General features: G+C 42.9%; 1 protein-coding gene across 1 annotated transcript; it reads right to left on the bottom strand.

Annotated features, from left to right (window-relative positions):
- Positions 1–15466: 15466 nt before the first annotated feature.
- On the bottom strand, positions 15467–16769 carry marveld1 (MARVEL domain containing 1). The gene has a single exon (XM_029639698.2). The coding sequence runs from the start codon at positions 16506–16508 to the stop codon at positions 16020–16022; it is 489 nt and encodes a 162-aa protein (XP_029495558.1). The 5' UTR covers positions 16509–16769; the 3' UTR covers positions 15467–16019.
- Between the last annotated feature and the right edge of the window lie 1357 nt (positions 16770–18126).

Here is an 18126-nt window from a genome sequence, read left to right as displayed (position 1 = left end):
AAATTCGACACAAACCTTCAAATAGGTATGTAATGACACATTATATAAACTCTTTATAGTATTTTATTTACATTTTAGAGGTGATTAGAGGCGATAAGGTGATAAGTTGGACAGATCGAGTGAAAAAAAGCTATTTTCCCACACAACATCTCTCCTTCTCACTATCACGCATTAGTTTCGCTTCACCACCCGCCATTTTTAAAAAGACCCGACGGGGCTCATCGCCTGCTTGAATTATGCAGAAATTGGCAGCATTTAGATCATGTAATTGATTCTGTTGGAAAGGGGAGAAATTGTGCTTTACAATGGTATTGACATTACAGTTGATCTGGAAGTATTACGTTTTCGGGGCGCTAAAATAAGGGCAATTGTACGGACCAAGGCGATGTATGAGTTTACGTGAGTTTACGTTACCTGCATGTTAGCTAGTGTGCCAGAATGCAGAATAACTGATGAATTTACGAACGCTCAACACTTGTTGAATATGGCCGGTGTCAGTAAACATCAACAAAAAAGCATAATTCAATTGTTGCCAGCAGCACAGTTAGTCACCAACGCTCTGGATAACATGAAAACAGCCTAACCAGCTCTGCTAGGGCGAGTAAAATGGTCAGAATGAGGTATTCTCTCACTTGTGTCTGGAAGTAGCTAGCCAGTTACCTTGTGTACTTGACTGCCGTTGCGATGGTCGGAATGCTCAGATCAACACTACTCCTCAGCCAGAGCATCCAGTGTGCACTCTGAACGCTTTACGAACAGACAATCTGACAAGCTCTGAATTTATGAATGACCAGAGCGCACTCTGGCACTCCATATTTTAATTTTACGACCACACCCGAAGTCGTAAAATGTCTAGCTAGTAATTTTTTATGCTAACGAGCTAGCAAGAGGTTGCATAGCAACAGCATAAACTTCCGGTAGACAGGCGTAGCGCTAGTATGCTCAACTGAAAGGATACCGTTCGTTTACAGTATACTCAAATGAACTAATAGTATATAGTATGTAGTATATACTCATTAAGTATGTAGCATACAGTATGTTAGTATGGGTATTCGAACAATCTCTCCTCCACTTTGAGGGCCTGTAGGACCTGCCTTGTTGATAGTGCTGTAAAGAAGGCAGAGCAACACTTCCTTATGGACATACCTTTCCCCATCTTAGCTACAGTTGTATCAATATGTTTTGACCAAGTTGCTCAAGTTCCACATTATTTATCACAGGATTTAGTTGAGGTTTAGGGTTTAGTGAATGATTTGTCCCAAATACAATGCTTTTAGTTTTAGAAATATTTAGGGCTAACTTATTACTTGGCGCCCACTCTGAAACTAATTGAAACTCTTTGTTAAGCATTGCAGTTATTTCAGTTGCTGTAGAAGCTGACGTTTATAGTGTTGAGTAATCCGCATACATAGACACTATGGCTTTACTCAAAGTCAGTGACATGTCGTTAGAAAATATTGAAAAGAGCAAGGGGCCTAAACAGCTGCCCCGGGGAATTCCTGATTCTACCTGGATTATGTTTTGAGAGGCTTCAATTAAATAACACCCTCTGTGTTCTGTTAGACAAGTAACTCTCTATCCACATTACAGCAGGGTGTATAAAGCCATAACACATACGTTTTTCCAGCAGCAGACTATGATCCATAATGTCAAAAGCTGCACTGAGATCTAACAAGACAGTCCCCACAATCATTTTTTCATCAATTTCTCTCAGCCAATCATCAGTCATTTGTGATATGCTGTGTTTGTTGAGTGTCCTTCCCCATAAGCGTGCTGAAAGTCCATGGAGAATAAGAGCACCTCCTCCCAGCTGCCCACTGCTCTGAGGCTAGGAAACACTGTCACCACCGATAAATCCACTATAATTGAGATAAGCATTTCTCTACGGCTGGCCATGCTTTCCACCTGGCTACCCCTACCCCGGTCAACTGCCCGGCACCCTCCACAGCAACCCACCAAAGCCCCCACCATTTCTCCTTCACCCAAATCCAGATAGCTGATGTTCTGAAAGAGCTGCAAAATCTGGACCCCTACAAATCAGCCGGGCTAGACGATCTGGACCCTCTCTCTAAAATTATCTGTCAAAATTGTCGCAACCCCTATTACTAGCCTATTCAACCTCTCTTTCGTATCGTCTGAAATTCCCAAAGATTGGAAAGCTGTCGCGGTCATCCCCCTCTTCAAAGGGGGTGACACACTAGACCAAAACTGCTACAGACGTATATCTATCCTACCCTGTCTTTCTAAGGTCTTCGAAAGCCAAGTTAACAAACAGATTACCGACTATTTCAAATCCCACCGTACCATCTCCGCTATGCAATCTGGTTTCAGCCTCAAGGTCCTAAACGACATCATAACTGCCATCGATAAGAGACATTACTGTGCAGCCGTATTCATCAACCTGGCCAAGACTTTCGACTCTGTCAATCCCCACATTCTTATTGGCAGACTCAACAGCCTTGGTTTCTCAAATGATTGCCTCGCCTGGTTTACCAACTATTTCTCTGATAGAGTTCAGTGTGTCAAATCAGAGGGCCTGTTGTCCGGACCTCTGGCAGTCTCTATGGGGGTGCCACAGGGTTCAATCCTCGGGCCGACTCTCTTCTCTGTATACATCAATGATGTTGCTCTTGCTGCTGGTGATTCTCTGGTACACCTCTACGCAGATGACACCATTCTGTATACTTCTGGCCCCTCGTTGGACACTGTGTTAACTAACCTCCAGACGAGCTTCAATGCCGTACAAAATCTCTGAAGCTGGAGACTCATATGTCCTAGCTTTAAGCACCAGCTGCTAGAGCAGCTCACAGATCACTGCACCTGTACATAGCCCATCTGTAAACAGCCCATCTATCTACCTACCTCATCCCCATACTGTATTTATTTATTTATCTTGCTCCTTTGCACCGCAGTATCTCTACTTGCACATTCATCTTCTGCACATCTACCATTCCAGTGTTTAATTTGCTATATTGTAATTACTTCGCCACAATGGCCTATTTATTGCCTTAACTCCCTTATCTTACCTCATTTGCACTCACTGTATATAGACTTTTTGTTTTCTTTTGTTCTACTGTATTATTGACTGTATGTTTTGTTTATTCCATATGTAACTCTGTGTTGTTGTATGTGTCGAATTGCTACGCTTTATCTTGGTCAGGTCGCAGTTGCAAATGAGAACTTGTTCTCAACTAGCCTACCTGGTTAAATAAAGGTGAAATTTAAAAATTTAAAAATTTAAAAAGTCTGTTGTCAATTTGTTTACTGTGAAATAGCATTGTATCTGTTCAAACACACAGTTTTCCAGAAGTTTACTAAGGTTTGGTAACAGGCTTATTGGTCGGTTATTTGAACCAGTAAAGGTGGGTTTGCTATTCTTGGGTAGCGGAATGACTTTAGCTTCCCTCCTGGCGTCAGGGCAACACTTTCTAGTAGGCTTAAATTGAAGATGTGGCAAATAGGAGTGGCAATATCGTCTGCTATTATCCTCAGTAATTTTCCATCCAGATTGTCAGAACCCTGTGGTTTGTCATTGTTGATAGACAACAATATTTCTTTCACCTCTTCTACACTGACTTTACGGAATTCAAAAGTACAATTCTTGTCTTCCATAATGTCACGTTCTGACCTTAGTTCTTCTGTTATGTCTTTGTATTAGTATGGTCAGGGCGTGAGTTGGGTGGGTTGTCTATGTTCCTTTTTTCTATGTGGTGTTTTTGTGTTTGGCCTGGTATGGTTCTCAATCAGAGGCAGGTTTCATTAGTTGTCTCTGATTGAGAATCATACTTAGGTAGCCTTTTCCCACCTGTGTGGTGTGGGTGATTATTTTCTGTTCAGTGTTTTTTCAGCACCATACAGGACTGTTCGTTTCTCGTTTTATTTTGTTTTGTTCAGTGTTCATTACGTTATTAAAAATATGAACACTTACCACGCTGCGCATTGGTCCTCCTCTTCTTCCACCTACGACGAGCATTACACATAATTTGGTCCGATATACTTGGATGTGTAGTGTCAGTATTTGTTGCTGGCATGTCATCCCTAAGTTTGCTTATCTTGCCAATGAAAAAGTAATTAAAGTAGTTGGCAACATCAGTGGGCTTTGTGATGAATGAGCCATCTGATTCAATGAATGACGGAGCCGAGTTGGCTTTTTTTCCCAAAATGTCATTTAATGTGCCCCAAAGCTTTTTACTATCATTCTTTATGTGTAACGGTGTGGTGTGGTGAAGGAGAGTCGGACCAAAACGCAGCGTGTAGATTGCGATCCATGTTTAATGGAAAAAAACACACGTAAACACGAATCAATACAAAAACAATAAACGTAACGAAAACCGAAAACAGCCTATACTTGTGTCAACTAACACAGAACAAGGACACTAAGGACAATCACCCACGACAAACTCAAAGAATATGGCTGCCTAAATATGGTTCCCAATCAGAGACAACGATAAACACCTGCCTCTGATTGAGAACCACTCCAGACAGCCATAGACCTTGCTAGATAACCCCACTAGCTACAATCCCAATACATACACACCAAAACCCCCAGACAAAACACACCACAATACAAAAACCCCATGCCACACCCTGGCCTGACCCAATACATAAAGATAAACACAAAATACTTAGACCAGGGCGTGACATTATGTAATTTATCTTTGTTTCATAGTATAGTTTCATATTATTGTATTTAGTTTAGTCACATGATTTCTTAATTTGCTGTAGGTTTGCCCATCAGTTGGGCTGTCACACTTATTTGCTATACCTTGTGCCTCATCCCTCTCAACAATTACATTTTTCAATTCCTCATCAATCCAAGAGGATTTAACAGTTTTTACAGTAATTTTCTTAATGGTTGCTTGCTTATTACTAACTGGAATAAGCAATTTCATAAATGTGTCAAGTCCAGCATCTGGTTGCTATACATTACACACCACAAACTAGAAATATTATTTACATCATCAACATACGAATCACTACAAAACTTATTGTATGATATAATATAACCTATATTAGGCCCAGCCTTTGGAACTTTGGTTGTCCTAGATATGGCTATTATATTGTGATCACTACATCCTATGGATTTGGATACTGCCTTAAAGCAAAAATACATGTGATGATTAATTCCTGTGCTGTTTGTAACTACCCTGGTAGGTTGACTGACAACCTGAACCAGGTTGCAGGCACTGGTTACAGTTTGAAGTTTTTTCTTGAGTGGGCAGCTTGATGAGAGCCAGTCAATATTTAAATCACCCATAAAATATGCTTCTCTGTTGATATCACATACATTATCAGGCCTTTCACATATTATCATCCAGATACTGACTGTTAGCACTTGGTGGTTTATAGCAGCTTCCAACAAGAATGGGCGTTAGGTGAGGCAGATGAACCTGTAGCCATATTACTTCAACAGTATTTAACAGGCCCAGCCTTTGTAAGTGTTCAATTGTTTTGCTAATGTTCTCAACCTGGCGAACACAAACTAATCATAACAGCAGGTGTAGCTTACACACAACCGGACTGTTTTTCTCAAGTGGATTTTAACCCCTGCCTACTCACACTTGTTATTTGTTGGGAGAGTTGTCTGTCTGAAGAGCATTCATTTCTGCCCTTTCAAAGTGACCAAGAAAATCTAACATGATCCCAATGTATGAGTTCCGCTTGCTAGATAATACAGAAAATGATGCGGAAGGCCCACGCACCCTCAAGTGCTGTTGTCCTAGGTCTGGGATTTCCGAGACTAACTGATATGTGATTGTCATTTAGAGGTATTTGCAGGTAGAAATGTTAGATGTACAGTGCATGTCAGGACTTCTAGAAGTAGTGGGTGGAGGAGTCAGGCGCAGAGAGCAGGGTAGTTTGATACGTGGATATTTATTCCCAAACAACAGAGTGTCGGTCAACGCCACACACACGGGCGCTAAAAGACCCAGTCCAAAACAAACAGGACGAAACGGTTCGGGAAATAAAATCCACAAAATATACACACACCAATAACAGAAAAACAAGCCTGCACAAAAGCCGGCAGGCCTACCTGGTTTAAATAGCCCAAAACCCAAACAAGAAACAGGTGCAACTAATCAGACAACACTAAATGAAACAGAAAAGGGGATCGGAGCCAGCTAGTAGGCCGGCGAAGAAGACCGCCGAGCGCTGCCCGAGCAGGAAGAGGCACCATTTTCGGCGGGATTCGTGACAGTGCATTCGGAAAGTATTCAGAACCCTTCACTTTTTCCACATGTTCTTATGTTACAGCCTTGTACTAAAATTAATTAAATAATTATTTTTCCTCATTAATCAACAGAGAATACCCCATAATGACAATGCGACAACAGGACATGTATAAAACAATATATATATATATACCTTATTTACATAAGTATTCATACCCTTTGCTATGAGACTCCAAATTGAGCTCACATGCATGCTGTTTCCATTGATCATCCTTGAGATGTATCTACAACTTGATTGGAGTCAATTGATTGAACATTATTTGGAAAGCTACACACCTGTCTATATAAGGTCCCACAGTTGACAATGCCTGTCAGAGCAAAAACCAAGCCATGAGGTCGAAGTAATTGTCTGTAGAGCTCTGAGATAGGATTGTGTCGAGGCACAGATCTAGGGAAGGGTACCAAAACATTTCTGCAGCATTGAAGGTCCCCAAGAACACAGTGGCCTCCATCATTCTTAAATGGAAGAAATGTGGAACCACCAAGAGTCTTCCTAGTGCTGGCCGCCCGGCAAAACTGAGCAATCGGGGAAGAAGGACCTTTGTCAAGGAGGTAACCAAGAACCCGATGGTCACTCTGACAGAAAAAAAACAACGTTTTTGCTTTGTCATTTGGGGTATTGTTTGTGGATTGATGAGAGAAAATTTTGGAAAAAGTCAAGAGGTCTGAAAACTTTCCGAATGCACTGTAAAACCTTCATGAAATATTTCCAGCGCTTCAGTCCTTTCACCGCAGACTATTTTCACACTTTGCTTTGTTTGGCTGCACTTTTACTGTAACCTTAACTACAATCCACACTTTGGTTTTGGTTGACAAGTCATTGCCAAATGCTAATGTTAGCATTTTCAGACAAAAATGTGTATGAAGCTACACATCAGTGTGCAGGTGTGTGAGGTGGCTGTGTCACGGCCCTATGTCCATATGGAGAGTACCTGCTACACGGTCCAAGAAAGGCCGGAGCCCATATATGCTGCGTTATCATCGTTGAACAATGCTCACAATGGACAGTGACTGATCGGTAATTGATTAAAACGATTAACGTTCTGTGTTTGTGGGGGCAAGGACCATTCAAATCAAATCTATCTCTCTATCTCTCTCAGAATGACCTTCTTGATCCAAATCAGTCAGGTTTCAAGACTAGTCATTCAACTGAGACTGCTCTTCTCTGTATCACGGAGGCGCTCCGCACTGCTAAAGCTAACTCTCTCTCCTCTGCTCTCATCCTTCTAGACCTATCGGCTGCCTTCGATACTGTGAACCATCAGATCCTCCTCTCCACCCTCTCCGAGTTGGGCATCTCCGGCGCGGCCCACGCTTGGATTGCGTCCTACCTGACAGGTCGCTCCTACCAGGTGGCGTGGCGAGAATCCGTCTCCTCACCACGTGCTCTCACCACTGGTGTCCCCCAGGGCTCTGTTCTAGGCCCTCTCCTATTCTCGCTATACACCAAGTCACTTGGCTCTGTCATAACCTCACATGGTCTCTCCTATCATTGCTATGCAGACGACACACAATTAATCTTCTCCTTTCCCCCTTCTGACGACCAGGTGGCAAATCGCATCTCTGCATGTCTGGCAGACATATCAGTGTGGATGACGGATCATCACCTCAAGCTGAACCTCGGCAAGACGGAGCTGCTCTTCCTCCCGGGGAAGGACTGCCCGTTCCATGATCTCGCCATCACGGTTGACAACTCCATTGTGTCCTCGTCCCAGAGCGCTAAGAACCTTGGCGTGATCCTGGACAACACCCTGTCGTTCTCAAATAACATCAAGGCGGTGGCCCGTTCCTGTAGGTTCATGCTCTACAACATCCACAGAGTACGACCTGCCTCACACAGGAAGCGGCGCAGGTCCTAATCCAGGCACTTGTCATCTCCCGTCTGGATTACTGCAACTCGCTGTTGGCTGGGCTCCCTGCCTGTGCCATTAAACCCCTACAACTCATCCAGAACGCCGCAGCCCGTCTGGTGTTCAACCTTCCCAAGTTCTCTCACGTCACCCCGCTCCTCCGCTCTCTCCACTGGCTTCCAGTTGAAGCTCGCATCCGCTACAAGACCATGGTGCTTGCCTACGGAGCTGTGAGGGGAACGGCACCTCAGTACCTCCAGGCTCTGATCAGGCCCTACACCCAAACAAGGGCATTGCGTTCATCCACCTCTGGCCTGCTCGCCTCCCTACCACTGAGGAAGTACAGTTCCCGCTCAGCCCAGTCAAAACTGTTCGCTGCTCTGGCCCCCCAATGGTGGAACAAACTCCCTCACGACGCCAGGACAGCGGAGTCAATCACCACCTTCCGGAGACACCTGAAACCCCACCTCTTTAAGGAATACCTAGGATAGGATAAAGTAATCCTTCTCATCCCCCCCCCCCTCTTTAAAAGACCTAGATGCACTATTGTAAAGTGGCTGTTCCACTGGATGTCATAAGGTGAAAGCACCAATTTGTAAGTCGCTCTGGATAAGAGCGTCTGCTAAATTACTTAAATGTAAATGTAAATGTAAATCAAATCAAATGTATTTATATAGCCCTTCGTACATTTGCTGATATCTCAAAGTGCTGTACAGAAACCCAGCCTAAAACCCCAAACAGCAAGCAATGCAGGTGTAGAAGCACGGTGGCTAGGAAAAACTCCCTAGAAAGGCCAAAACCTAGGAAGAAACCTAGAGAGGAACCAGGCTATGTGGGGTGGCCAGTCCTTTTCTGGCTGTGCTGGGTGGAGATTATAACAGAACATGGCCAAGATGTTCAAATGTTCATAAATGACCAGCATGGTCCAATAATAATAAGGCAGAACAGTTGAAACTGGAGCAGCAGCACGGCCAGGTGGACTGGGGACAGCAAGGAGTCATCATGTCAGGTAGTCCTGAGGCATGGTCCTAGGGCTCAGGTCCTCCGAGAGAGAGAGAGAAAGAAAGAGAGAAAGAGAGAATTAGAGAGAGCACACTTAAATTCACACAGGACCGAATAGGACAGGAGAAGTACTCCAGATATAACAAACTGACCCTAGCCCCCCAACACATAAACTACTGCAGCATAAAAACTGGAGGCTGAGACAGGAGGGGTCAGGAGACACTGTGGCCCCATCCGAGGACACCCCCGGACAGGGCCAAACAGGAAGGATATAACCCCACCCACTTTGCCAAAGCACAGCCCCCACACCACTAGAGGGATATCTTCAACCACCAACTTACCATCCTGAGACAAGGCTGAGTATAGCCCACAAAGATCTCCGCCACGGCACAACCCAAGGGGGGGGCGCCAACTCAGACAGAAAGATCACATCAGTGACTCAACCCACTCAAGTGACGCACACCTCCTAGGGACGGCATGAAAGAGCACCAGTAAGCCAGTGACTCAGCCCCTGTAATAAGGTTAGAGGCAGAGAATCCCAGTGGAAAGCGGGTAACCGGCCAGGCGGAGACAGCAAGGGCGGTTCGTTGCTCCAGAGCCTTTCCGTTCACCTTCCCACTCCTGGGCCAGACTACACTCAATCATATGACCCACTGAAGAGATGAGTCTTCAGTAAAGACTTAAAGGTTGAGCCGAGTTTGTGTCTCTCACATGGGTAGGCAGACCATTCCATAAAAATGGAGCTCTATAGGAGAAAGCCCTGCCTCCAGCTGTTTGCTTAGACATTCTAGGGACAATTAGGAGGCCTGCGTCTTGTGACCGTAGCGTACGTGTAGGTATGTACGGCAGGACCAAATCAGAGAGATAGCCCATGTAATGCTTTGTAGGTTAGCAGTAAAACCTTGAAATCAGCCCTTGCCTTGACAGGAAGCCAGTGTAGGGAGGCTAGCACTGGAGTAATATGATAAAATTTTGGGGTTCTAGTCAGGATTCTAGCAGCCGTATTTAGCACTAACTGAAGTTTATTGAGTGCTTTATCCGGGTAGCCGGAAGTTGAGCATTGCAGTAGTCTAACCTAGAAGTAACAAAAGCATGGATTAATTTTTCTGCATCATTTTTGGACAGAAAGTTTCTGATTTTTGCAATGTTACGTACATGGAAAAAAGCTGTCCTTGAAACAGTCTTGACATGTTTGTCAAAAGAGAGATCAGGGTCCAGAGTAACGCCGAGGTCCTTCACAGTTATATTTGAGACGAATGTACAACCATTAAGATTAATTGTCAGATTCAACAGAAGATCTCTTTGTTTCTTGGGACATGTTTTGTCCGAGTTTAAAAGTAGAAAGTTTGCAGCCATCCACGAGGGCAATTTTGGGGCTTCACCATGTCTCATTGAAATGTACAGCTGTGTGTCATCCGCATAGCAGTGAAAGTTAACATTATGTTTTCGAATGACATCCCCCAAGAGGTAAAATATATTGTGAAAACAATAGTGGTCCTAAAACGGAACCTTGAGGAACACCGAAATTTACAGTTGATTTGTCAGAGGTCAAACCATTCACAGAGACAAACTGATATCTTTCCGACAGATAAGATCTAAACCAGGCCAGAACTTGTCCGTGTAGACCAATTTGGGTTTCCAATCTTTCCAAAAGAATGTGGTGATCGATGGTATCAAAAGCAGCACTAAGATCTAGGAGCACGAGGACAGATGCAGAGCCTCGGTCTGAAGCCATTAAAAGGTGATTTACCACCTTCACAAGTGCAGTATCCGTGCTATGATGGGGTCTAAAACCAGACTGAAGCATTTTGTATACATTGTTTGTCTTCAGGAAGGCAGTGAGTTGCTTGCCAGCAGCTTTTTCAAAAATATTTGAGAGGAATGGAAGATTTGATATAGGTCGATAGTTTTTTATATTTTCTGGGTCAAGGTTTGGCTTTTTCAAGAGAGGCTTTATTACTGCCACTTTTAGTGAGTTTGGTAAACATCCTGTGGATAGAGAGACGTTTATTATGTTCAACATAGGAGGGCCAAGCACAGGAAGCAGCTCTTTCAGTAGATTAGTTGGAATAGGGTCCAGTATGCAGCTTGAAGGTTTAGAGGCCATGATTATTTTCATCATTGTGTCAAGAGATATAGTACTAAAACACTTGAGCGTCTCTCTTGATCCTAGGTCCTGGCAGAGTTGTGCAGACTCAGGACAACTGAGCTTTGAAGGAATACGCAGATTTAAAGAGGAGTCCATAATTTGCTTTCTAATAATCATGATCTTTTCCTCAAAGAAGTTCATGAATTTATTACTGCTGAAGTGAAAGCCATCCTCACTTAGGGAATGCTGCTTTTTAGTTAGCCTTGCGACAGTATCAAAAAGAAATTTCAGATTGTTCTTATTTTCCTCAATTAAGTTGGAAAAATAGGATGATCGAGCAGCAGTAAGGGCTCTTCGATACTGCACGGTACTGTCTTTCCAAGCTAGTCGGAAGACTTCCAGTTTGGTGTGGCACCATTTCCGTTCCAATTTTCTGGAAGCTTGCTTCAGAGCTCGGGTATTTTCTGTATACCAGGGAGCTAATTTCTTATTAGAAATGTTTTTAGTTTTAAGGGGTGCAACTGCATTTGGGTATTGAGCAAGGTTAAATTGGGTTCCTCAGTTAGGTGGTTAACTGATTTTTGTCCTCTGACGTCCTTGGGTAGGTAGAGGGAGTCTGGAAGGGCGTCAAGGAATCTTTGTGTTGTCTGTGAATTTATACCACGACTTTTGATGCTCCTTGGTTGGGGTCTGAGCAGATTATTTGTGAAAATTGCAAACATAATAAAATGGTGGTCTGGTAGTCCAGGATTATGAGGAAAAACATTAAGATCCACAACATTTATTCCATGGGACAAAACTAGGTCCAGAGTATGACTGTGACAGTGTGTAGGTCCAGAGACATGTTGGACAAAACCCACTGAGCCGATGATGGCTCCGAAAGCCTTTTGGAGTGGGTCTGTGGACTTTTCCATGTGAATATTAAAGTCACCGAAAATTTGAATATTATCTGCTATGACTACAAGGTCAGATAGGAATTCAGGGAATGCAATGAGGAACGCTGTATATGGCCCAGGAGGCCTGTAAACAGTAGCTATAAAAAGTGATTGAGTAGGCTGCATAGATTTCATGACTAGAAGCTCAAAAGACGAAAACGTCATTTATTTTTGTAAACTACATGATTCCATATCTGTTATTTCGTCATTTTGATGTCTTCGTTATTATCCTACAATGTAGAAGATAGTAAAAATAAAGAAAAACCCTTGAATGAGTAGGTGTTCTTTTGACCAGTAGTGTATATCTGTAATTTCAGGCCGCAGCCACAAATCCAGTCCCTTATAAGTGACTCCAGTGACCCACTGACAGAGGGAGGGAGCAGGAAATTATCATAAGATGATCACTCCAGATTGTTCACTTTGGCTGCTTTATGTAGAGGCCGATGTTAAAGACACTCAAACATGGAAGAGGGGAGGGAAAAGAGGGAAATAGCCTGAATGCATGTCAGGTTCAGCTTAAGACAGCTCTATAGCCCTCTATTAAAAAATACAGAAAAGTGGGCTAAAGCAGAAACACTAGCATCCAGGCTAGAGAAAAGCTCACTTTTAGCAGAAACAGACTGGCATTAAAGCTAGGGAAATGCTAACTATTATCAAAAACAGAATGGCTCCATGCTAGGTAAATCCTAACTATTAGCGGAAACAGACTGGCATTCCGGCTAATGAAATGCTATCTATTCACAAAAACAGAATTGCATCAAGGCTAGGTAAATGCTAACTATTAGCAGAAACATTCTGGCATCTAGGCTAGGGATATGCTAACTATTAGGAGAATCAGACTGAAATCCAGGCTAGGGATGTGCTAACTATTAGCAGAAACAGACTGGCATACAGGCTACAGATGTGCTAACAATTAGCAGAAGCACACTGGTAAACTGGCACTCATCACAGCCTGTTTGATGCTCTAGTGGTTTTTACTTTTAGTGGAATAATCTTTTGGTCAAAACATTAGAGAAAGAGAGTCCTGAATAGACCATGTTGATTCAAGCAGTGAAAAGAATGCCTGCTGTTCCAACCAGGGGGAAATGAAATATGGGCTAAAGGCCCTGTGTAATAACCACATCTGTTAAATAGCATAGGTGTAGGTTATGATGGCTGCAAGATTAAAAAGGTTTTGGGAACACAGAACCAGGGCCCATATTCAGAAAGTGTCTCAGAGTAGTAGTGCTGATCTAGGATCAGGGCCCGTATTTATATTTCCTACTCTGGGTACGCTTTGTGAATACGGGCCCAGAAATTCCCAAATAGAGAGAGACAGATAGCACTTTGTTCATGTTCTTGAAGAAAGCCTGCCAGTGATGTAGTTATAGTTGTGAATCATAGTTGAGAGAGAGAGAAAAAGAGAGGCCATTGAAGTAGTAGCTGGTCTCCCAGTCTAGTCCAGTCCAGTTTGAGTCCATGCAGGAAATGTCTCTCTGGTTGAGTAGCCAGAGTAAATATAACTGGGCTGGCACTCTATCATCCGCCTGGCTTTATATGTGTTGAAGTGTCCTTTTCCCGGGGTTTCTCTCTGTCACACACTCTCTCTCTTGGTCATGCGCTCTCTCTATTTGTATTTCCCTCACACTCTTGCGTCCCCCCTCTTTCTCCCTTTCTTCCTGACTTAGCTAACAAGGAAAAAACCATCTCACATCTGTCCAATGCCATTCTCTCTCTCCCCTCTCTCTCTCTTTCACTCATGTTCTTAGAGGGAAAATACACTTAAAAACTATATTTTGGTATTTTTTTCATTAGTCCACTGGCGGCAGGTAGCCTAGTGGTTAGAGCGTTGGACTAGTAACCAAAAGGCTGCAAGATTGAATCCCCAAAAATATGTTGTTCTGCCCCTGAACAAAGCAGTTAACCCACTGTTCCTAGGTCATCATTGAAAATAAGAATTTGTTCTTAACTGACTTGCCTAATTAAATAAAGGTAAAATGAAAAAAATACAGTCCCAAGATGTTTTGCATGTCAGCAATCAAGTTGGACTTTCAAGAAGCAAAGTGTCAATGGCCACATCAGCAGCAGCAGCAGCACCGACACACATTAAATTTACTTCATTAGCTAACGCTCTTAGGAATAGAGTCTTGCACTTGCAGTCAGTCCATACATGACTGAGTCAAAATATCTAGTTCTGGCGAGAAAATTTGAACATTTGAGAAAAAACGACAACTGCTTAATGCAACTAAAGCAAAGCTGTCAGTTTCCCCACAAACAAATCAACGGTAAATAACTTTCATTTTGGGAACTCATTGTGATTGATCATAAGAAAAGTATCTGTCACTGATTGAAGTTGTGAGTTAGGGAGGCCTAGAGTTAGCAGGTCTTATTGAGAAGGAGGGTTATTGTTTGTTTCTATCTGAGCTGTTTGCTTAGGCTGTGCTGCAGATCCATCACTTATGACTCACACACACTGTGGTAGATTTACAGTCTATCCCTGCAGTGCATCTGTTCAACATTAGCCTCACCATTCCATCTTGTGTTTTGTGTCCTCCAGTCTACTCAGGGCTCAGCACAGAACATGGGTCCTGTCCCAACATTTTCACATCTCTTCCTTCATTTTCACATTGCTAGGTTTAGCCTGTGTCATACACTCTGTGGCTGGATTTATTTCTGCTTAGTCCAACTCTGTTGTCGTTGTCATGCCACGCATGCTTTTCTTTTTGCTTTCTAAGTTAGCAGGAAATGTGGGTTTGCCTGGAATAGACCACTACTCATCTACTCTCCCTGCAGACCACTTCTAGACCACTTATCAACACTTCTCACCCCCTCTCTCCACACACACACCCTCAACCCCCTACCATTAATAATTGTAAGAACTTCCCCTTCCCAGTCAGTGTCATCTCTCTCTCTCACACACACACATAGTCACACAGACACACAGACACACACAGATATAACAATAATCACATAAATACGTACCCAGACAAACATAGTTCCAGTCACAGAGATTACAGCGTAAAAGCACACGCTCTTCCATGTCTTTCATGTGGCATCCCAGAGACCCCTGCTGATTGGTTAAGCATGTTTGTCTCAGACAGGAAGTAGCTGAGGGCTCCCAGCCCCAAACTAGCTTCTCATTTTGGAAAGCCACCAACACCATAATAATTCACAAACAGGTGCAAACACACAGAGTCTGCAGATGTATACTTTTCAGATTTGAAATAACTCTGGAAATAGTTATTAATGAAACAAACTGGTGTAGACCTATTACTGCAAAATAATGATAATAATAGTGGTAGCAATACTTCTGTAAATTATATCTGTCCCTACATGCAGAAGGTGTTATTACCAAATAAGAGAACCTTGTATCTGGTGTTCAGTGACATTAGTTTTAATTCATCAACATTTGGTTTTAACATGAAGGACACTTCAGGAATAATTAGGAACATAATTGTTTTTGTTTTTGATATAGACGTGTTATTTCTGGCTAAAAGGATACAAAAAAACATTGGCAACAAATATGGTGTAGTTATCTTCATATCAAAGGCATGTCATATCATGTCCCTGCTGTTACAGCTTGTAGTACGCTGCAAAGCATAAGAGGTATGCTTTTCAAAGGCATTGGTAAAAGGTCCGGTAGACTGCTCATGGTTTCGGAATGTTGTTGTCAGTCAACGCACAAACACTGTACCAAAAAAGTATTGTACTGTAGCCTACGTTGATAAACTACTGAAATTATGCTGACATTAAATTACGGAACAAAATATGGACAAACCTATAGGGGGTTTGCGCCAAGACAAGAGGACACTGCTTTGTGGGACAGAAAATAACCCCTCTCCACTCCCCTATCCAGGGAGAGCTCTTGCCTCCCTCCCCCAGTCCTCCAACATATCCCTTCCACCTTTGTCCCCCTCTGTCCACCCCTCTCTCAAACCACCGTCTGCTCTCCCCGGCACTTCCTACAGCCAACATACACCGACGAGACAAGATACACAACAGCGGCCAGACATGCGAACACGGCAGCAGCCAGATAGACTTTATACAGGCAGTGGTGTTTATATTGCTCCAGGTTGCAGTACTCGTACCGCCCTGTCTTGTAGATCATTACGCCGATCGCTGGTAGATACAGCACCGCAGCAGCGATGTCATGAACCAGGTTGCTAAGCAACCACCGGTCCCCTCCCAAGACGGGGACAAGGTCCTGTTTGTCCAGGAGAGTGATAAAAAACGCGGTGAGGGTGAGGAGCCAGAAGAGCACGGCCACGAACAGGACGAAGTGGATGGAGCCTTCGTATTTGTTGGCTGCGATTGTGACCCATAGTCCTGCTCCGAAAATGATTTGGAGGATTCGGATAATGCCGAGAAAACTCTTTAGGAAGTCCCAGAAATGTTTGTTCACCTCCGGCTGGGGGGGCATCTCTAATCCAGCGAACACTGGGTCCTTTAACTGAGCACTGGGTCCTTTAAAATCTGCCACAAAATAAAAATAAAAACAGCAACAAGAAAATGACAAATAAAAAGGGAGGGTGGAGTGCTAAATAGGTGGTTATAAAGTGTAAAGTTTGTCAAAGAGTTGTATTTTCTTCTTCACAGCCCCGGGGTTTTAAAATGAGGATTTTGTGAGTTTCTTATCTTCCGTTTCCTTTGGAGGGCTGCAGCACTCCCCTCTCACCCAGGGGTTGGGGGAAGGAGACAGGGGACGGACTGGAATTCCAAGGCTGCTCCTCCTCCTCCTACTGGGGGGGAGTGCTTACTCTGTTTATTTGTCTCTTTCATGAGACAATCATTTCTTATTTTGTCACTTTTTTTACTTTAAAAAATCTAATTAGTCCATATTTATTATTTAAACTGGAATAATATCATACATCGTAAATTACAACACATTTACATTACATACAGTACCAGTCAAAAGGACACACCTACTCATTAAAGGGTTTTTCTTTATTTTTACTATTTTCTACATTGTATAATTATAGTAAAGACATCAAAACTCTGAAATAACACATATGGAATCATGTAGTAACCAAAAAAGTGTTATACAAATCCAAATATATTTTAGATTTTAGATTCTTCAAAGTAGCCACTCTTTGTCTTGATGACAGCTTTGTACACGTTTGGGTATAAAAATAGACATCTTGTCATGTCTGCTCCTGCTCCCCCTCTCCGGTGCTTGATGTCACAAGTTCACTCATCATTATGCGCACCTGCGCTTAATTATGGTACTCACCTGGACTCCATCACGTCATTGGTGTCCAGGTGATTCTTACATTCTTCAAAGTAGCCACCCTTCACCTTGATGACAGCTTTGCACACGTTGGTGTATAAAAAAATAGACATCTTGTCAAGTCTGCTCCCACTCCCCCTCTCAGGTGCTCGAGGTCACCAGTTCACTTATCATTACGCACACCTGCCACCATCGTTACGCGCACCTGTGCTTAAATATGGGACTCACCTGGACTCCATCATTGTACATTTTGCAATACAGTAATTTACCTCCCCTTTATCTGTCACTTCCTCAGTTTCATTCCCGAGTCAGCATTGATGTTGTTATGTTTCTCCTGTCCAGATGCTGTTCTTGTTTTGTTTCATGTCTATTTATTATTAAATCCACACCCTGTGGTTGCTTCTCGTCTCCCAGCGTCTGTCGTTACAGAACCGTTATACATCTGGATAGAAATACCGTGATTGAATGTAATAAAATATACATATACATAAGCATTCAAAATACAGCGCAGCCATATAATCAACAAAAAAGGTCTGATTGAGAAATTATCATTTAGACCTCAAGGATCAATCAATCAATCAAATGTATTTATAAAGCCCTTTTTTACATCAGCTGATGTCACAAAGTGCTATACAGAAACCCAGCCTAAAACCCCAAACAGCAAGCAATGCAGATGTAGAAGGATGCATGATATATTAAATCTATCAATCCAAAACACCTCTCAAATCTATCAATCCAAAACACATCTCATTGTGAGATAATTTTAGGGTGGTTACCACCTCTAATAGGTGTGACCTATTCCAGGCCCACA

The sequence above is a fragment of the Oncorhynchus nerka genome, linkage group LG28, assembly GCF_034236695.1.
Source record: "Oncorhynchus nerka isolate Pitt River linkage group LG28, Oner_Uvic_2.0, whole genome shotgun sequence".
NCBI lineage: Eukaryota > Metazoa > Chordata > Actinopteri > Salmoniformes > Salmonidae > Oncorhynchus > Oncorhynchus nerka.
This window is presented reverse-complemented; position numbering and strand designations above follow the sequence as displayed.